The sequence below is a fragment of the Somniosus microcephalus genome, unplaced genomic scaffold (assembly GCF_052327205.1).
Source record: "Somniosus microcephalus isolate GS21.2 unplaced genomic scaffold, FLI_Smic_1.0 unresolved_chr4, whole genome shotgun sequence".
Classification (NCBI taxonomy): Eukaryota; Metazoa; Chordata; class Chondrichthyes; order Squaliformes; family Somniosidae; genus Somniosus; species Somniosus microcephalus.
Window position 1 is genome coordinate 53,749,934 of NW_028225182.1, and position 21,558 is coordinate 53,771,491.

General features: G+C 51.8%; 2 protein-coding genes across 2 annotated transcripts; one reads left to right on the forward strand and one right to left on the reverse strand.

The window, feature by feature from the left end:
• Window positions 1-538: 538 nt before the first annotated feature.
• On the reverse strand, window positions 539-6,938 carry LOC147091111 (zona pellucida sperm-binding protein 3-like). The gene is made up of 9 exons (XM_085977149.1): window positions 6,542-6,938; window positions 5,247-5,359; window positions 5,057-5,160; window positions 3,693-3,870; window positions 3,477-3,597; window positions 2,577-2,668; window positions 2,365-2,498; window positions 1,730-1,858; window positions 539-701 (listed from the first exon to the last, which is right to left on the reverse strand). Exons 1-9 carry the CDS (start codon window positions 6,905-6,907, stop codon window positions 574-576), a joined length of 1,365 nt encoding a protein of 454 aa, XP_085833275.1. The 5' UTR covers window positions 6,908-6,938; the 3' UTR covers window positions 539-573.
• Window positions 6,939-12,431: 5,493 nt separating this feature from the next.
• On the forward strand, window positions 12,432-21,354 carry LOC147091112 (zona pellucida sperm-binding protein 3-like). Its single transcript, XM_085977580.1, has 9 exons — window positions 12,432-12,813; window positions 14,589-14,701; window positions 14,790-14,893; window positions 15,506-15,683; window positions 15,778-15,898; window positions 16,722-16,813; window positions 16,889-17,022; window positions 19,761-19,889; window positions 21,190-21,354. Exons 1-9 carry the CDS (start codon window positions 12,448-12,450, stop codon window positions 21,315-21,317), a joined length of 1,365 nt encoding a protein of 454 aa, XP_085833706.1. The 5' UTR covers window positions 12,432-12,447; the 3' UTR covers window positions 21,318-21,354.
• The last annotated feature ends 204 nt before the right edge of the window (window positions 21,355-21,558 follow it).

Consider the following 21,558-nt stretch of genomic DNA (forward strand, 5'->3'; position numbering starts at 1 on the left):
ATGACATATGAGGAGAGATTGAGTCGATGAAGCTTATAGTCACTAGAGTTTAGAAGAATGAGGGGATCTCATTGAAACGTATAAAATTCTAACAGGACTAGATGCAGGAAGGATGTTCCCAATGGCTGGGGAGTCCAGAACCAGGGGTCACAGTCTAAGGAGAAGGGGTAAGCCATTTAGGACAGAGATGAGGAGGAATTTCTTCACCCAAAGAGTGGTGAACCTGTGGAATTCCATACCACACAAGGCAGTGGAGACCAATTCATTAAATATATTCAAGTATTCAAGAAGGAGTTGGATTATTTCTTAAGGCCAAAGGGATCAAGCAATATGGGGAGAAGGCAGGGACAAGGTACTGAGTTTGGATGATCAGCCATGATCTCATTGAATGGCCGACTCCTGCTCCTATCTATGTTTCTATGAGGTGTTGCCAGACAGGGAGACAATGTAGGTCAGTGAGCACAGGGGTGACAGGTGAATGAGATGTGGAGAGTTAGGACCTAGAGTAGATAAATTTAATGTCCACACAAGCAGTTGCAATTTCACAAGTTAGTTTTTATTTTGTTCGATACATCAGCTTGTGGTCAAGGTCAATCTGGAACTGGACTCCGTGCTCCTCTTGTAGGCAACCACTACTGCCAATCCAGAGATCAGGATCATAACGGCACCCAGTCCAGCAAGGATGGCCAGGAAGAGTCCGTCTGCACACAGAAGAGAAACACATGAGGTCCAAGTTGGCCAAGAGGCCCATTACATGACTCAAAGCTCAGTCATACACTCAACTCACTCAACAGACAGACCAACGTTATGACTTTCACATACAGAACTCAAGCAGCTTACAATCAGAATGAAACAATTTATGACTAGGTGGCTGCCCATCTTAAAGTAGACATCCAGCATCCACCTGCATGGTATGGGCACGTACCAATGGAGGTAGAATGGGGCAGAGAGGCAGGTAGTCAGCAGGTCAGTTATAGAATCAGCCAGTTATCTGCAAGCACAGTTTGTATCTGGTCCCAACACAGCAACTGCCTTTATATAGCGCCTTTAATGTAGTAAAAAGTCTCAAGGTGCTTCACAGGAGCGATGAACAAAGTGACAGCCACAGGAGATACTAGGGCAGGTGAGCTAAAGCTTGGTCAAAGGAGGGAGGTTTTAAGGAGCGTCTTGGAGAGAGGCGGAGAGATTTAGGGAGGGAATTCCAGAGCTCGGGGCCCAGGCAACTGAAGGCACGGCCGCCAAAGGTGGAGCAATGGAAATTGAGGACATGCAGGAGGCCGGAATGGGAGGAGCGCAGAGATCTCAGAGGGTTGTGGGGCTGGAGGAGGTTAGAGAGATGGGGCACGAGGGATTTGAAAACAAGGATGGATCAGAAGCCAATGTAGGTCAGTGAGCCGGTGGGGGGGGGGGAGGGGGGAGGGGGGAGGATGGTGGAAGTGCAGGGGGAACTTCACCTCATTTATACACCATTACTTTGGTTGCAGCAGGGTTAGCATGAAAATAAATTGAGCCATGGGGACCTGCCCTCTGATCCAGCCCTTTTTAAAGGAGATGCAACTAATGGAATAATTAAACAAAGTTTAATTTCAACAAGAGGGAAATGTATCTAGATCCCCAGGAGGTGCCCATCAGCCTCCAATGTGACCCGATTATTAACTACTTGACAAAGTTAGTTGAACCACAATCAGGTGCGGCAGATACACTGCAATGGGAGCAAGAACAGTCTTACCAGGGAGAACTTGCTGCTTTTCACCGCCACGACCCAAAGGCCTGGACTCCGATGCTGCAAAGCCGTTGGACTCCAGGATCACCAGGGGACCGAGCGTCGGGTCCGCTTCCCATGTAGACAGAGACACTTCTGGTTTTGGGGGGGGGGGGGGGGGGGGAGAAAGAGAGGAAGAGAAATAGTGAGAAGTAGGAGTGGGTCAGAGAGTCAGTGACTGTTTCCCAGGAAGTGGGGGGATTGATGGGCCAGAGCTAATTGAAGGGTGATGAATCTCCAAATACCCAGTGAATTTGGGCACTTGAGGAGCAGAGTGATCCTTCGCCCTGCTGATAGAGGTTGTTGCTGGGCAGGTCCTGGATTATCCAGGGAGGGGCAGAGGGTCATTCCCCTAGTTGGACCCTGAAGGATGAGACTCTCCAAGAATGGAGAGCAGGCCAGGGAGAACACATCCTGCCAACAGCAGTCACTCGATGTGGACCAAGAGCAGAAACTTGGTGGACATCAACAAGGGGCAAGGTCAGTCTGGCTGAAGGGCCAGGGATTCAAGGTGGTGCCCCCTGACCTATAGAGAGGTCAGAACATCACCCAGTGAAGGAGAGATCAAACCTGCCAGAACCCAAGACTCCAACCCACCGTACCTGCTCCAGAAGACACTCTCCTCTTTCTTTGGGTTCCCGCCAGAGTTTGACATTTGCCGGTGTCACAACAGCGACAGATGGATTGGACGGCAGCCTCGCGCACTGGGGCCCAGCTGTCAATCACCAGGGACCAGCTAGACACAGAAACCAGAGTTAATGCACAACCTGCCGCCCCACCATTACAGAGTTAATCCCAGTAAAGCATGACTCACGTTCGGTTCGACCTGTGGAACCAACAGGCCTTGTTCAGAGGGTCAGGGCTTTGATCAGCGGCAGAAACTCGCAGGTGGCAAGTGATGAAAATCTGGAAGAGTCAAAGGGCAGAGACAGAGAGAGAGTTAGTCACAATGTAGAAGGATGAAGTCAAACTGTTTACTTTTTAAAATCATTCTTGGGATGTGGGTGTCCCTGGCCAGGCCAGCATTTATTGCCCATCTCTAGTTGCCCTCGAGAAGGTGGTGAGCTGCCTTCTGGAACCGCTGCAGTCCATGTGGCGAAGGTGCTCCCACAGTGCTGTTAGGGAGGGATTTTGACCCAGTGACAATGAAGGACCAGCAATACATTTCCAAGTCAAGATGGTGTGTGACTTGGAGGTGGTGGTGTTCCCATGTGCCTGCTGCCCTTGTCCTTGTCGGTGGTGGCGGCAACAGGTTTGGGAGGTGCTGCCGAAGAAGCCTTGGCGAGTTGCTGCAGTGTCTTGTGGACGGTACACACTGCAGCCACGGTGCGCCGGTGGTGCTGAACAAGCGGGCTGCTTTCTAGTGGCAGCGTGGAGTCAGTGGGAAGGCTCTAGGTTTTGGGTCAGTGTGGATGGTTTGAAGGGCACCGCACTGACCCAGCAACCCTGGCTAGGTGGAACCCAGGGATTTGATCAATACATTGCAGCCTCTGCTGGAAAGGGCCCTTGGGTGCAATGGGGGGGGCAGGACATGAGCAGAGAGATTCCCAGATCCAGCAACAATCCCACTCAGCTCAAAGGTGCTACACACGTAGCCCAGTCTTAGAACTTGGAGAAATGGGACCAGAGAAGTCAAGTTACAACATCAGTACCAGAGAGTGCCGAGAACAAGTCACACCTCCCCCCACAGCAATCCCCCAAAGTCACCCCATACCAAGCTCCTGGAATCCCGGTAGAACCGAAAGGCATCCAGGATAAAGCGGACCTTGTCTTCCTCATCCCTCGGAGACACGAAGGCAGAAGTAGAGTCGCCAGCTTTGCTGTCCAGGAGGCACCTGGGAGAGAGAGAAGGGTGGATGGGATAAGAGTGAGGGGGGATTCACACCAGGGACAGAGAGATCCCACCGTCCATTCCAGGGGAGACACTCACCCATTGTGGTCAATGATGGTGTATCTGGGGTTGGAGGTCTCGGCGGAGCTCAGTGTAGCCACACAGCGGTCAATGAAGAGTTTGAGTGGCATGTGATTCAGGGTCACAACCGAGGCCTCGATGTGAATCTGATCACCCAGGTAGTAGATGTTAGAATCCCGAGTCTCACTCCAATTCTCTGCAATACAAGAGGGACAAAGACATCAGGGGTGTGCGCAGTCTGGATCCCCATCAATCCAGCTCCAGTTTGTCTCTGTACCCAAAGGAAGGATATATTTGCCTTAGAGGGAGTGCAATGAAGGTTCACTAAACTGATTCCTGGGAGGAGAGGGTTGTCCTATGGGAGAGATGGAGTAGACTAGGCCTATACAAAAGCAAGGAAGTTATGATGAACCTTTATAAAGCATTGGTTCGGCCTCAACTCGAGTTGTGTGTCCAATTCAGGGCACCGCACTTTAGGAAGGCTGTGAAGGCCTTAGAGAAAAGATTTACGAGAATGATTCCAGGGATGAGGGACTTCAGTTACGTGGATAAACTGGAGAAGCTGGGGTTGTTGTCTTTACAGCAGAGAAGGTCGAAGGTCGAGAGGAGATTTGATCGAGGTGTTCAAAATCATGGAGGGGTCTGGACAGAGTAGAGAGAAACTGTTCCCATTGGCAGAAGGGTCAAGAACCAGAGGACACAGATTTAAGGTGATTGGCAGAAGAACTAAAGGTGACAGAAGACATTTTTTAAATAAATGCAGCAAATGGTTAAGATCTGGGATGCACTGCCTGAAAGGGTGGTGGAGACAGACTCAATCTTGGCTTTCAAAACGAGAATTGGATAAGAATCTGAAGGAAAAAAGACATGCGGGGCTACGGGGGAGTGGGACTAGCTGAAGTTCTCTCGGAGAGCTGGCACAGGCTGGACAGGCTGAATGGTTACAGCACAGAAGGAAGCCATTCTGTGATTCTCTCGAGTTTAGATCAATGAGAGGTGATCTCATTGAAATGTATAAAATTCTTACAGGACTGGACAGGATAAAATGTCTTTCCCCTGGCTGGGGAGTCTAGAACTAGGGGTCAGAATAATGGGTCAGCCATTTAGGACTGAGATGAGGAGGAATTTCTTCACTCAGAGGGTGGTGAACCTGTGGAATTCTCTGCCCCAGAGGGCTGTGGAGGCTCAGTCCTCGAGTGTATATTCAAGGCCGAGATCGATAGATTTTTGGACTCATGGGGAATCGAGGGATATGGGGATCAGGCAGGAAAGTGCAGTTGAAGAAGAAGATCAGCCAGGATCTTGAATGGCAGAGCAGGCGCGAGGGACCATATGGCCTACTCCTAGTCATGGAATCACTCAATCCGAGCCATCCCACCTACCATTCATGAGGGCAAGAGAGAACTTCAGGCTGGCCTGTCCAATCCGGGTGGAGCTGAATGGTGCCCAGGTGGGTTCGATGAGGTCACTGCTGACATTGCCCTTCCTATCAGATGGAAAGAGGTCCTTTAGTCAGACAGAGGCAACAAGTCAAGTCAGGGATGAGACAATGACAATGACAGAGATCCATACCTGGGATAGCGACATTCAATGGGAATAGTGACTGGGTTAGTCCGCATGATGTTCTGCTCCGAAGTGGGTACATAGTAAAGGCTGGTCTTATAAACCAGCGAGTCTGCAGTCAGCTACAAGGACAGAGACACATTACTGAGGGTCACAGGCACCACCCCACCCAACGTTTGACCACTGGGTTTTATTATACAAGACTCGCATTTCCCCAGCACTTTACACCACCTCAGGACATCCCAAAGCACATTACAGCCAATGAAGTACTTTTTGGCGTGTAGTCACTGTTGTAATGTGGGAAACGCAGCAGCCAATTTGCACACAGCAAGCTCCCACACACAATGTGATAATGACCAAACCATCTGTGACTGATGTTGGTCAAAATATAACTATTGGCCAGGACACCGGCGAGAACCCCACTGTTCTTCAAAATAGTGGCCGTGGGATCTTTTACATCCACTCGAGGGGGCAGATGAGGAATTGGTTTACTGTCTCATCCGAAAGACGGCACCTCCGACAGTGCGGCGCTCCCCCAGTACTGCCCCTCCGACAGTGCGGCGCTCCCCCAGTACTGCCCCTCCGACGCTTCCCCAGTACTGCGCTCCCCCAGCACTGCCCCTCCGACAGTGCGGCGCTCCCCCAGTACTGCCCCTCCGACAGTGCGGCGCTCCCCCAGTACTGCGCTCCCCTAGCACTGCCCCTCCGACAGTGCGGCGCTCCCTCAGCACTGCCCCTCCGACAGTGCGGCGCTCCCTCAGCACTGCCCCTCCCACAGTGCGGCGCTCCCTCAGCACTGCCCCTCCGACAGTGCGGCGCTCCCTCAGCACCGCCCTGGAGTGTCAGCCTAGAATGTGACTTGAACCCACCACCTTCTGACTGAGGCGAGTGTGTTACCTACAGGTCACAAGTGCTTTTAGAAACAAGCACAAACATTACCAAAAAAAAAAGTTAACTGGAACAAAAACAAATGTATTTAGAGATCTTGCTACAGGAGCTGGAAAACTGAACTCATTATTCCCCAGGCTCCCCTCGATCAAATTAGTACAGCCCACAAATCAGAGCCTGTTAACTACCAGCTCACACACTAATAGGAGGATCTCAGTCCATTAGAACCCATGGCCCTTTAATTGGGGGAGGGGGTGGATTAGTTGACTTGACTCCACCCCAATCTCAGTCAAGAAATAAGGAATTGAGAAAGTTAGTCATGGTCAAAAAAGTTAGACTAGAAAAACATTTTAAGCTATAAAGTTTCCCCATTCGAGCTAACCTGTCCTGGGTTAGACCTGGAGTAGATCACTTACATTCAGGGTGGTGCCACACTGGTGCAGCAGAGTGTGAAATACAATGGTCTGGAGGTCTGAATCCACTTGGCTGGAGCCACAGTGACCCAGCTTCAGGTGACTGGCGTTGACCAGGTAGCCACTCCCAAACAGGTCTATGCTGACCCTGACCACCATCTCCTTCTCCTCACACTGCACCGTGACACTGCGGGACCGGGAGTTCACCCCCAGACCAGGGCCAGGAGGGAGGGACGGGGCAGCAGTGACCCGGCTGGACTGGGTCCTCCTCTGGGCAACCTTCCAACCTCCCCGACCATTGGAAGCATGAACAGCTCCAACAAACAACCCCAGCAAGAGAAGCCACTTCACTCCACCAAAAGACCACATCTTGAACTCCCCAGCCCTGTGCAATGGGACTGTGGGCCAATTGCCCGCTTTATATTGGACTCATTCGGCCCCAGTCAATCCCAATTCAACAACTGGGCCAATCCAAACTCAATGCTGAGGCTTCACCTGGCCAATCATGTAAGGGACCCAAGTCTAGTCATTGCTCATTGGTTGTGGGAGATTTGTCACCTATTGATCCATTCATTGCCACTTCGCTAATCTCATTCTCATTGGGAATTCCTTCAATCCCACGGGATATCTCAAGTGGTTTTTTTAATTTAAAATTTGAACAATTTTTTTAAAATTTGAAATTAAACAATTTATTTACAGTGAATGACATTACAGAGCCAAGTCTCAGCTCTTTGTACAAAGTCACAAGCCATCATTCCCTGCAAGGCAGGGGTCTCACACACAATTATATCAACATGAGTACTGAACACAATGGCCCAGAACTTCGGGTCCCCACGGGTGAGTGCGCGCTGGGTACTCACGCGTAGGCCCAACGAAAGTGCCAGTTTCGTGCATGCACTGCGCACGCGCGGGAAACCGGAACTTCCGTTCCCTTAAAGGAAGGGGTTCACAGGTCGAACGCGTACGCCGGAGAGGCAGCGCGCACGCCTGGAACTTACGTTTTTTTACAGCTTTCTCTGGGAGGGTAACTCCAGGAGATACGCTTGTAAAAAGCAGTCGCAAGGCCTGCTTTTTACAAGGTAAGTGGTGAATTAAGTAAAATTAAAACATTTTTTCCACAGGTTTATTATTTTTAAATACTTTAAAGAAAGGTAAGTTTATTTTTAGCCCCGTTAAAAACTTTAATTATTTTTTACAAAAATTTAAATTTTTGTTTAAAATTGTTAATTTATGTAATTTATAGTTATTTTAAAAATGTGATTTAAAAAAAAAATTATTTGAAGTTTTACTTAGGTTTTAAGGGGCCGATCTCTATTTATAGTTTTGACAGCTCTTCCTGTCAAATCTATGAATACAGATTCCCTGCTACCATTGGCTCTCCATGGCCCACGTGATCCCAGGGGACGCTTCCAACTAACTGTGCCCCTGGGATACGCAAGCACTGCGCGCCGGCAGTTGGAGGAGGCCCAACGCGGGCCCACAGCTCGACGGCCGGCGCGCTAGGTAAGTGCAGGTCGGAGGCTTGCACCCGCGGGAAGCCCCCGACCCGAATTTCTGGGCCAATAAGCTTGATCCCACTAGTCACTTTAATCGCTCTCTCCCAGAGTGAGTTTGTCAAACAGGTTCTCTCCCACGCCATTCCCAGGGGATTCCCAGTCTCTTCAAGTTGGTGATGTGATCTCCAAGCCTCCCGACCATTCCCACCCGTCCATCCAACCAGTGGGTCTCCAGGAAGTCGCACAAGGGTCGGTGCTCCCAGCGGAGAGCCCGTGCAGATCCAGCAGACTCCGGCCGACACTCCTCTCCATCCGCAGAGCTCCCCGCATCTCCCCCAGACCGCCGCTCCACCCATCCCGCTCCGGCCTCTTGATGGCCGCCAAGACGATTTGGCCTCCTCGCCGACACTGGAACTCCATCAGTCTCTCCTCTTCTCTCTCTCTTGGCTCCTCAGGAGCCTCAGTAGCATCAACAGTAGTGGTGATCTCCACTCTGCCCTCTGTCTCTCTGGATCCTCCTCCCCCTCCTGGTCACTGAGAGACACCAATCCTCTCCTCCCCTCTCCTTGCTGATGGTGTGGAGATGCCGGTGTTGGACTGGGGTGGACAAATGTAAGAAATCACACAACACCAGGTTATAGTCCAACAGCTTTATTTGAAATCACAAGCTTTCGGAGCGCTGCTCCTTCATCAGGTGAAGTGGAGAGATGCATAAAGACACAGCTTATATAGTCAGAGAATAATGTCAGATGTTTACAGGTAATCTTTCTAACTGCCATTTATCACACCTCGGCAGAGAGATAATCACAGCGGTCAAAGGTGTAAATGGTGTCCAAACAGGTCAGTCAGGAGACAGCTCGAGGCAGTTGTTCCTCTTTTGATTGGGCGGTTAACAAATCAACTGTAACTCAAGAAAACATCAAACCAAACCTAACAAGTCAAATCAAGATATTGTTTTTTTTAAACAAAGGGGTGAATGGTTATGGGGGTAGGCGGGAATGTGGAGTAATCAGATCAGCCATGATCTCATTGAATGGTGGAGCAGGCTCAAGGGGCTGAGTGGCCGACTCCTGCTCCTATTTCTTATGTATATTTTTAATTTTTTTAAAAATTTACAGCTAATAACATTACAGAGCTCAGGTCTCAGCTCTTTGTACAAAGTCACAAGTCATCATTGCCTACAAGGCCGGGGTCATAGAAACATAGAAACATAGAAGATAGGAGCAGGAGTCGGCCATTCGGCCCCTCGAGCCTGCTCCGCCATTCAATAAGATCATGGCTGATCATCCAAATTCAGTACCCTGTCCCTGCCTTCTCCCCATATCCCTTGATCCCTTTAGCCTTAAGAAATATATCCAACTCTTCCTTGAATATATTTAATGAATTGGCCTCAACTGCCCTGTGTGGTAGAGAATTCCACAGGTTCACCACTCTCTGGGTGAAGAAATTCCTCCTCATCTCTGTCCTAAATGGCTTACCCCTTATCCTTAGACTGTGACCCCTGGTTCTGGACTCCCCGACCATCAGGAACATCCTTCCTGCATCTAGTCTGTCCAGTCCTGTCAGAATTTTATAAGTTTCAATGAGATCCCCTATCATTCTTCTAAACTCCAGCGAGCATAAGCCCAATCGACCCAATCTCTCCTCATACGTCATTCCTGCCATCCCAGGTATCAGCCTGGTGAATCTTCGCTGCACTCCCTCCATGGCAAGAACATCCTTCCTCAGATAAGGCGACCAAAACTGCACACAATACTCAAGATGTGGTCTCACCGAGGCCCTGTACAACTGCAGCAAGACATCCTTGCTCCTGTACTCGAACCCTCTCGCTACGAAGGGTCCCAGTCTCTACAAATTGGTGATGTGGTCTACAAGCTTCTTGGTCGTCTTCACTTGTTCATCCAGATAGTGGGTCTCCAGTAATTCACACAGATGAGGGTCAGCGCTCCCAGTGGAGGGTTTGGGCAGATCCGGCACACTCTGGTTGACATTCTTCTCCATCTGCAGGGCTCTCTGCATCGCCAAGTGGAGCCTCTCGCTCTCCCGACTGAACAAGTGGACTGTAAAGAAGCTTAAAAAACCCTAGATTAATTTTTAAAACTTATCAAATTAAGTTAAAATCACACTGGCCGGGTGACGATGGCGGCTGTGACGGTCCGGTGCTGAGATCGCTCTCCCTGTTTCGGGCGGCCAGCTCTCGCCGCTCGCTCCCGCAACCGGAGCGAGGTGCTCGGCGAGTCGGGCAGAGGCAGCGCAGCGCGGTGAGCAGCAGCAGCAGCCAAGCCGACCCGCTGGAGCACATCGGCCGGCAGCTCCTCGGCGGGAAGGAATTCCGACTGGGAGGAGGGGAGCCGAGCATGGCGGCCAGAGGCCGACCTGTGAAGAGAGAGAAGTAGGCCCCGGGCCGTGCAGCGTGGAGCCGGCGACGGTGAGGAGGAGGCCGCGGCGATTGGAGCATTCACATCCCGACGATGTGTTCGGCGAGTCAGGCAGAGGAGCGCAGCGCAACGAGCAGCAGCAGCAGACTCACGACACGCTGCAGCACGTCGGCCGGCAGCTCCATTTCGGGTAACTCGCAGTCCGGATGGGGGGAGGGGAGCCGGGCATGGTGGCCAGAGCGGGAGAAGCAGGCCACCACACGTGGAGCCGGCAACAGTGAGGAGGAGGCCGCGGTGACGAGGAGGACGGAGCGGCTGAGGGACATCGTGCTCCCACTGCCACGGGAAGCCATTGTATTGACTCGGAACGCGGCGCTGTATGTATAGCTGACGCGTCCCTACGGGGAACAAGCATTCCATTGTACTTGTTACATATGGCAAATAAATCTAATCTGATGCACTCCAGTCCCCGCAGTGCCCACCGGTCTCGGAAGGCCTCGAGCGTGCCGGCGGACACTGCGTGCTCCATCTCCAGGGCCACCCGGGCGCGAACATGGCCGCGGAAGAGAGGCAGGCAATCGAGCCAGACGACGCCCTCGACCGCCCGCTGCCTGGACCTATTAATGGCCACTTTGGCCAGGCCCAGGAGCAGTCCCACGAGGAGGTCCTCCGACCCGCCCGCTCCCCTCCGCACCGGGTGGCCGTAGATCAGGAGCGTGGGACTGAAGTGCAACCAAAAATTGAGGAGCAGCCCCTTTAGGTAGTGGAACAGGGGCTGCAACCTCTTACACTCCATATACACATGGAACACAGACTCCTCTAGGCCACAAAAATAGCAAGCAGCCCGGGAGTCCGTGAACTTGTTTAAAATCTTATTGCACGGGACCGCTCCGCGCAACACCCTCCAGGCCAAGTCCCCAATAGAAAGGGGGAGGACTCCCACGTAGAGAGCCTCCCATTGGGGACCTCCGCCTCCGCCAGACGGCAGGATGGCAAGGCGTGTCCGGACGGCAGACGAAGATGGCAAAGTGGCGAGTGTGCAGGAGCAACCCGTACAGGAAACCGCTCCGCGCAGAGCTAAAGGACACAGAGGGCATTTCCCAAGACGGCTCAAGTTGTGGGGCGTCGGTTCCCAAGAGGGGTTTCGGGGTTGGGCGCCGATGAGGAATTCCATCCGAACGGGGGTCAGTTCGGACGGGATCGCCCCACGTGCTTGAGCCTCCTCGATACACCTAGTGGAGTTGGGGCCCAGTGCCGCTTTCAGCATCTCGATGGAATCGGCCGCGAGCCGGACGTTGGCCCAAGACAAGCGCTGCGCCAGCTCCTCCGGCGCCATCCAGCCCGCTCCTCTGCCATCGAGCAGGTCCCCGACCCTGGTCACCTTGCCAGGCACAGCCCTGCCCTCCGCCAGCCACCCGAACCTGCGGTCGTGGAGGCGCGGATTCCTGAGCAGCGGCTCCCGAAGGACAGCCGCCACTCCTGACGGGGGAGAACTCCGCCCGGAGGCGACGCTGTTCCAGACCCATGGCAGTTCCTGGTAGAAGACAGGCAGCTCCCGCAGGCAGGCACGTGTCCCGCCCAATTTCACAAACAGGAGCTGCGTGTCGTAGTTGTTATAATTGTGTGTGAGACCCCTGCCTTGTAGGGAATGATGGCTTGTGACTTTGCACAAAGAGCTGAGACTTGGCTCTGTAATGTCATTAACTGTAAATACATTGTTTAATTTTAAATGTAAAAAAAAAATTGTTCAATTTTAAATTTAAAAAACCACTTGGGATATCCCGTGGGATTAAAGGAATTCCCAATGAGAATGAGATTAGCGAAGTGGCAATGAATGGATCAATAGGTGACAAATCTCCCACAACCAATGAGCAATGACTAGACTTGGGTCCCTTACATGATTGGCCAGGTGAAGCCTCAGCATTGAGTTTGGATTGGCCCAGTTGTTGAATTGGGATTGACTGGGGCCGAATGAGTCCAATATAAAGCGGGCAATTGGCCCACAATCCCAATGCACAGGGCTGGGGAATTCAAGATGTGGTCTTTGGGTGGAGTGAAGTGGCTTCTCTTGCTGGGGTTGTTTGTTGGAGCTGTTCATGCTTCCAATGGTCGGGGAGGTTGGAAGGTTGCCCAGAGGAGGACCCAGTCCAGCCGGGTCACCACTGCCCCGTCCCTCCCTCCTGGTCCCGGTCTGGGGGTGAACTCCCGGTCCCGCAGTGTCACGGTGCAGTGTGAGGAGAAGGAGATGGTGGTCAGGGTTAGCATGGACCTGTTTGGGAGTGGCTACCTGGTCAACGCCAGTCACCTGAAGCTGGGTCACTGTGGCTCTAGCCAAGTGGATTCAGACCTCAGGACCATTGTATTCCACACTCTGCTGCACCAGTGTGGTACCATCCTGAATGTAAGTGATCTACTCCAGGTCTGTAACCCGGGACAGGTTAGCTCGAATGGGGAAACTTTATAGCTTAAAATGTTTCTCTAGTCTAACTTTTTTGACCATGTTTAACTTTCTCAATTCCTTATTTCTTGACTGAGATTGGGGTGGAGTCAAGCCAACTAATCCACCCCCTCCCCCAATTAAAGGGCCATGGGTTCTAATGGACTGAGATCCTCCTATTAGTGTGTGAGCTGCTAGTTAACAGGCTCTGATTTGTGGGCTGTACTATTTGATCGAGGGGAGCCTGGGGAATAATTAGTTCAGTTTTCCAGCTCCTGTAGTAAGATCTCTAAATACGTTTTGCTTTTGTTCCAGTTAACTTGTAATATTTGTGCTGGTTTCTAAAAGCACTTGTGACCTGTAGGTAGCACACTCGCCTCGGTCAGAAGGTAGTGGGTTCAAGTCCCATTCTAGGCTGACACCAGGGTGGTGCTGAGGGCGGGGCGGTACTGAGGGAGCGCCGCACTGTCGGAGGGGCGGTACTGAGGGAGCGCCGCACTGTCGGAGGGGCGGTACTGAGGGAGCGCCGCACTGTCGGAGGGGCGGTACTGAGGGAGCGCCGCACTGTCGGAGGGGCGGTACTGAGGGAGCGCCGCACTGTCGGAGGGGCGGTACTGAGGGAGCGCCGCACTGTCGGAGGGGCGGTACTGAGGGAGCGCCGCACTGTCGGAGGGGCGGTACTGAGGGAGCGCCGCACTGTCGGAGGGGCGGTACTGAGGGAGCGCCGCACTGTCGGAGGGGCGGTTGTGAGGGAGTGTCGGAGGGGCGGTTGTGAGGGAGTGTCGGAGGGGCGGTTGTGAGGGAGTGTCGGAGGGGCGGTTGTGAGGGAGTGTCGGAGGGGCGGTTGTGAGGGAGTGTCGGAGGGGCGGTTCTGAGGGAGTGTCGGAGGGGCGGTTCTGAGGGAGTGTCGGAGGGGCGGTACTGAGGGAGCGCTGCACTGCCGGAGGGGCGGGACCGAGGGCGCGCCGGAGGGGCGGGACCGAGGGCGCGCCGGAGGGGCGGGACCGAGGGCGCGCCGGAGGGGCGGGACCGAGGGCGCGCCGGAGGGGCGGGACCGAGGGCGCGCCGGAGGGGCGGGACCGAGGGCGCGCCGGAGGGGCGGGACCGAGGGCGCGCCGGAGGGGCGGGACCGAGGGCGCGCCGGAGGGGCGGGACCGAGGGCGCGCCGGAGGGGCGGGACCGAGGGCGCGCCGGAGGGGCGGGACCGAGGGCGCGCCGGAGGGGCGGGACCGAGGGCGCGCCGGAGGGGCGGGACCGAGGGCGCGCCGGAGGGGCGGGACCGAGGGCGCGCCGGAGGGGCGGGACCGAGGGCGCGCCGGAGGGGCGGGACCTAAGACCCCGCCGGAGGGGCGGGACCTAAGACCCCGCCGGAGGGGCGGGACCTAAGACCCCGCCGGAGGGGCGGGACCTAAGACCCCATGGCACTATGACGAGCAGGGGAGTTATCCCTGGTGTCCTGGCCAATATTTATTTCTCAACTTTCATCACAAACATTATATCTGGTCATTATCACATTGCTGTGTGTGGGAGCTTGCTGTGTGTGAATTAGCTGCTGAATTTCCTACATTACAACAGTGACCACACTTCAAAAAGTACTTCATTGGCTGTCAAGTGCTTTGGGACGTCCTGAGGTGGTGAAAGGTGCTGGAGAAATGCGAGTCTTGTATAATAAAACCCAGTGGACAAACGTTGGGTGGGTGGTGCCTGTGACCCTCAGTAATGTGTCTCTGTCCTTTTAGCTGACTGCGGACTCGCTGGTTTACAGGACCAGCCTCTACTATGTACCCACTTCGGAGCAGAACATCATGCGGACTAACCCAGTTACTATTCCCATTGAATGTCGCTATCCCAGGTATGGAACACTCTCTCTCTCTCTCATTGTCTCATCCCTGACTTGACTTGTTGCCTCTCTGACTAAAGGACCTCTTTCCATCTGATAGGAAGGGCAATGTCAGCAGTGACCTCATCGAACCCACCTGGGCACCATTCAGCTCCACCCGGATTGGACAGGCCAGCCTGAAGTTCTCGCTCGCCCTCATGAATGGTAGGTGGGATGGATGGGATTGAGGTGGGACACGAGAACATTAAGTGGGCGTAGGCCATATGTTCCCCTCGAGCCTGCTCTGCCATTCAATAAGATCATGACTGATTCTCTTCGACTTCAACTCCTCCTTCCCGCCTGATCTCCATATCGCTGGATTCCCTCCGTGTCTAAAAATCTATCGCTCTCAGCCCTGAATACACAACGACTGGAATTCTCTACCCGAGGGCTGTGGATGCTCCAAGATTCACCACCCTTTGAGTGAAGAAATTTCTCCTTGTCTCAGTCCTAAATGGCCGACCCCTTATTCTGAGACTGACCCCTGGTTCTAGACTCTCCAGCGAGGGGAAGCAGCCTCTCGGCATCGACCCTGTCAAGCCCTCTTAAGATGTGATGTTTCAGTGAGATCACCTCAGTCTTGACTCCAGAGTATCGGATCAATCTCTCCTCATTGGCCAACCCCCTCATCCCCGGAATCAATCTACTGAACCTTTGTTGCACTGACTCTAAGGCAAATATAGCCGCCTTTGGGTAAGGAGACCAAAACTGGAGCTGGATTGATGGGGGATCCAGACTGCACACACCCCTGATGTCTTTGTCCCTCTTGTATTGCAGAGAATTGGAGTGAGACTCGGGATTCTAACATCTACTACCTGGGTGATCAGATTCACATCGAGGCCTCGGTTGTGACCCTGAATCATATGCCACTCAAGCTCTTCATTGACCGCTGTGTGGCTACACTGAGCTCCGCCGAGACCTCCAACCCCAGATACACCATCATTGACCACAATGGGTGAGTGTCTCCCCTGGAATGGACGGTGGGATCTCTGTCCCTGGTGTGAATCCCCCCCTCACTCTTATCCCCCCCACCCTTCTCTCTCTTCCAGGTGCCTCCTGGACAGCAAAGCTGGCGACTCTACTTCTGCCTTCGTGTCTCCGAGGGATGAGGAAGACAAGGTCCGCTTTATCCTGGATGCCTTTCGGTTCTACCGGGATTCCAGGAGCTTGGTATGGGGTGACTTTGGGGGATTGCTGTGGGGGGAGGTGTGACTTGTTCTCAGCACTCTCTGGTACTGATGTTGTAACTTGACTTCTCTGGTCCCATTTCTCCAAGTTCTAAGACTGGGCTACGTGTGTAGCACCTTTGAGCTGAGTGGGATTGTTCCTGGATCTGGGAATCTCTCCTCTCTCGTCCTACCCGCCATTGTACCCAAGGGCCCTTTCCAGCAAAGGCTGCAATGTATTGGGATCAAATCCCTGGGTTCCACCTAGCCAGGGGTGCTGGGTCCGTGCAGGGCCCTTCAAACAATCCACACTGACCCAAAACCTAGAGCCTTCCCACTCCGACTCCACACTGCCCTCGCTGCCACTAGAAAGCAGCCCGCTTGATCAGCACCACCGGCGCACTGGCTGCAGTGTGTACCATCCACAAGACACTGCAGCAACTTGCCAAGGCTTCTTCGGCAGCACCTCCCAAACCTGTTGCCTCCACCACCTAGAAGGACAAGGGCAGCAGGCACATGGGAACACCACCACCTCCAAGTCACACACCATCTTGACTTGGAAATGTATTGCTGGTCCTTCATTGTCACTGGGTCAAAATCCCTCCCTAACAGCACTGTGGGAGCACCTTCGCCACATGGACTGCAGCGGTTCCAGAAGGCAGCTCACCACCACCTTCTCAAGGGCAACTAGAGATGGGCAATAAATGCTGGCCTGGCCAGGGACACCCACATCCCAAGAATGATTTAAAAAAAGTAAACAGTTTGACTTCATCCTTCTACATTGTGACTAACTCTCTCTCTCTCTCTCTGCCCTTTGACTCTTCCAGATTTTCATCACTTGCCACCTGCGAGTTTCTGCCGCTGATCAAAGCCCTGACCCTCTGAACAAGGCCTGTTGGTTCCACAGGTCGAACCGAACGGGAGTCATTGCTTTACTGGGATTAACTAATGGTGGGGCGGCAGGTTGTGCATTAACTCTGGTTTCTGTGTCTAGCTGGTCCCTGGTGATTGACAGCTGGGCCCCAGTGCGAGAGGCTGCCGCCCAATCCATCTGTTGCTGTTGTGACACCGGCAAATGTCAAACTCTGGCGGGAACCCAAAGAAAGAGGAGAGTGTCTTCTGGAGCAGGTACGGTGGGTTGGAGTCTTGGGTTCTGGCAGGTTTGATCTCTCCGTCACTGGGTGACGTTCTGACCTCTCTATAGGTCAGGGGGCACCACCTTGAATCCCTGGCCCTTCAGCCGGACTGACCTTGCCCCTTGTTGATGTCCACCAAGGTTCTGCTCTTAACATAGAACGTAAGAAATAGGAGCAGGAGTAGGCCAATCGGCCCCTCGAGCCTGCTCTGCCATTCAATAAGATCATGGCTGATCTGATCCTAACCGCCAATCCACTATCACAGAACCATTTCCTGAATCAAACCGAATTAGACACACGGAATAGGAGCAGGATCAGGCTACACGGCCTCTGGGCCCGCTCCGCTACCCACAGGGCCATGACCGATCCAAACCTAGACTCGTCCAAATTCCTGCCTGTTCCCCCGTAACCCTTAATTCCCTTTACTTCTAGGAAACTGTCTATTTCTGTTTTAAATGTATGTAATGATGTAGCTTCTACAGCTTTTTGGGGCAGCATATTCCATGGACCTACCACCCTCAGTGAAGTAGTTCCTCCTCATTTCAGTTTTGAAAGAGCAGCCCCTTATTCTAAGACTGTGCCCCTAGTTCTCGTTTCACCCATCATCGGGAACATCCTCCCCGCATCCACCCGATCCAACCCCTTCACAATCTTATGTTTCAATAAGATCGCCTCTCATTCTTCTGAACTCCAATGAGTAGAGTCCCAATCTACTCAACCTCTCCTCATATGTCCATCCCCTCATCCCCGGGATTAACCGAGTGAACCTCCTTTTGTACTGACTCGAGAGCAAGTATGTCTTTTCTTAAGTATGGACACCAAAACTGTACGAAGTATTCCAGGTGCAGTCTCACCAATACCTTGTACAACTGAAGCAATACCTCCCTGTTTTTATATTCTATCCCCCTAGCAATGAAAGCCAACATTCCATTGGCCGCCTTAATCACTTGCTGCACCTGCATACTAACCTTTTTGAGTTTCGTGCACCAGGACCCCCAGATCCCTTTGTACTTCAGTACTTTCCAGTTTCTTGCCATTAAGATAATAACTTGCTCTATGATTTTTCCTGCCAAAGTGCATAACCTCACACTTTCCAGTGTTGTATTCCATCTGCCAAATCTCTGCCCACTTAGCCTGTCTATGTCCCCTTGCAGGTTTATGTCCTCCTCACTACTTTCCCTCCCATCTTCATATCATCTGCAAACTTTGATATGTTACACTCTGTCCCCTCCAAATCGTTAATATAGATTGTAAAGAGTTGGGGACCCAGCACTGACCCCTGCGGAACACCACTAGTTACTGATTGCCAGTCTGAGAATGAACCATTTATCCCAACCCTCTGCCTTCTGTTAGATAGCCAATCCTCTATCCATGCCAGAATATTACCCCCAATCCTGTGATTTTTTTTAAAATCTTAAGCAATAATCTTGTGGCACCTTGTCAAATGCCTTTTGGAAGTCTAAATACACTACGTCCACTGGTTCCCCTTTACCCACCCTATATGTTAATTCCTCAAAGAACTCCAGCAAATTTGTCAAACATGACTTCCCCTTCATAAAACCATGCTGACTTTGTCCTATTAAATTATGATTATCCAAATGTCCTGTTACTGTCTCCGTAATAATGGACTCCAAAATTTTACCTACCACAGATGTTAGGCTAACCAGTCTATAGTTTCCAGCCTTCTGTCTACTGCCCTTTTTAAATAAGGGTGTTACATTAGCAGTTTTCCAGTCTGCCGGGACCTTTGCCGCGTCCAGGGAGTTTTGGAAAATTATTACCAATGCATCCACAATCCCTACCGCCACTTCCCTCAAGACCCTAGGATGTAAGCCATCAGGTCCAGGTGATTTATCTGCCTTGAGTCCCATTTATTTTACCGAGTACCACTTCCTTAGTGATGTTGATTGTGTTTAGCTCCTCCCCCCACCCCCCCCCCCCTCCCTTAGCCCCCTGTTTGTCCAGTGTTGGGATATTCTTAGTGTCTTCTACTGTAAAGACTGATGTAAAATATTCAGTGTTTTTGCCATCTCCATATTTCCCACCATTAATTTCCTGGTCTCATCCTCTAAGGGACCAACATTTACTTTAGCCACCCACCCTTTTTCTTTTTATATAACTATAAAAACTCTTACTATCTGTTTTTATATTTTTTGCTAATTTACTTTCATAATCTATCTTCCCTTTCTTAATCAATCTTTTTGTTTTTTGCTGTCTTATCCTCTATCCTCCCACTAGATTTGGCTACCTTATATGCCCTTGTTTTTAGTCGAATACTATCCTTAATTTCTTTACTTAGCCATGGATGGCTGTCTTTTCTTTTACACCCTTTTCTTCTCAGTGGAATATATTTTTTTTGGAAGTTGTGAAATAACTCTTGGTCCACATCTAGTGACTGCTGTTGGCAGGATGTGTTCTCCCTGTCCTGCTCTCCACCCTTGGAGAGTCTCATCCTTCAGGGTCCAACTAGGGGAACGACCCTCTGCCCCTCCCTGGATAATCCAGGACCTGCCCAGCAACAACCTCCATCAGCAGGGCAAAGGATCACTCTGCTCCTCAAGTGCCCTAATTCACTGGGTATTTGGAGATTCATCACCCCTTCAATAGCTCTGGCCCATCAATTCCCCCCCACTTCCTGGTGAACAGTCACTGACTCTCTCTGACCTACTTCTCACTATTTCCCTCCCTCTCTTTTTCTCCCCCCCCCCCCCCCCCCCCCCCCCAAACCAGAAGTGTCTCCGTCTACATGGGAAGCGGACCCGACGCTTGGTCCCCTGGTGATCCTGGAGTCCAACGGCTTTGCAGCATCGGAGTCCAGGCCTTTGGGTCGTGGCAGTGAAAAGCAGCAAGTTCTCCCTGGTAAGACTGTTCTTGCTCCCATTGCAGTGTATCTGCCGCACCTGATTGTGGTTCAACTAACTTTGCCAAGTAGTGAATAATTGATGCGCCATCAATTACTCAAAAGACTGAGGTTAAGCAAGTAACAATCAGGCTTTTATTAACTAAAGAATGAAGGTCTTGTCTCGAGTGGTCGACCCGTCCAGAATACTAAGGGACTGGGAGGTAGTCACTTATATACCTGGAATAGTGGGAGGAGTCAGCAGAGGCATGTCCAGACCTGTACCTAGTGGAATACACATACAGACACACAGGTTATAACAGTGGTTTACCACAATAATCGAGTCACATTGGAGGCTGATGGGCACCTCCTGGGGATCTAGATATGTTTCCCTCTTGTTGAAATTAAACTTTGTTAAATTATTCCATTAGTTGCAACTCCTTACAAAAGGGCTGGATCAGAGGGCAGGTCCCCATGGCTCCAAATTTATTTTCATGCTAACCCTGCTGCAACCAAAGTAATGGTGTATAAACACTGGTCAAATTCCTCCCATAGTCCCATTCCCCCCACTTCCACCATCTTCCCCACCCCCCTGCTCGCTGACCTACATTGACTTCCAATCCAGCAACACCTGTTAAAAATTCTCATCCTTGTTTTCAAATTCCTCCATGGCCCTTGCACCCCCCTCCTCCCTATCTCTGTAACCTCCTCCAGCCCCACAACCCTCCGAGATCTCTGCACTCCTCCCATTCCGGCCTCCTGCACATCCCTGATTTGCATCGCTCCACCATTGGTGGCCGTGCCTTCAGTTGCCTGGGCCCTGAGCTCTGGATTCCCTCCCTAAACCTCCAAGATATTCCTTTTAAACCCTCCCTCTTTGACCAAGCTTTAGCTCACCTGCCCTAGTATCTCCTGTGGCTGTCACTTTGTTCATCGCTCCTGTGAAGCACCTTGAGACTTTTTACTACATTAAAGGCGCTATATAAAGGCAGGTTGCTGTGTTGGAACCAGATGCAAACTGTGCTTGCAGATAACTGGCTGATTCTATAACTGACCTGCTGACTACCTGCCTCTCTGCCCCATTCTACCTCCATTGGTACATGCCCATACCATGCAGGTGGACTTGGGATGTCTACTGTAAGATGGGCAGCCACCTAGTCATATATTATTTCATCCTGATTGTAAACTGCTTGAGTTGTGTGTGACAGTTGTACAAAGTTGGTCTGTCTGGTGAGCAAGTTGAGTGTATGACTGAGTTTTGAGTCATGTGATGGACCTCCTGGCTGACATGGACCTCATGTGTTTCTCTTCTGTGTGCAGACGGACTCTTCCTGGCCATCCTTGCTGGACTGGGTGCCGTTATGATCCTGATCTCTGGATTGGCAGTAGTGGTTGCCTACAAGAGGAGCACGGAGTCCAGTTCCAGATTGTCCTTGACCACAAGCTGATGTATCGAACAGAATAAAAACTAACTTGTGAAATTAACTCCTTGCGTGGACATTAAATTCTCATGGTGGATGAATGGAAGTTGATTTGCCTGCTTTCCTTTTTTAGATGAGGGAACTTGCATTTAGATTTAATAAATAACAGGCTTTATGACCTTGCAATCCTCCGGTTCTGATGTTGCTCAGATGAGGTGTATTCTGCCTTGGAATAGTTTCCCATCTTGCGTTGAACTTGATGATAAAG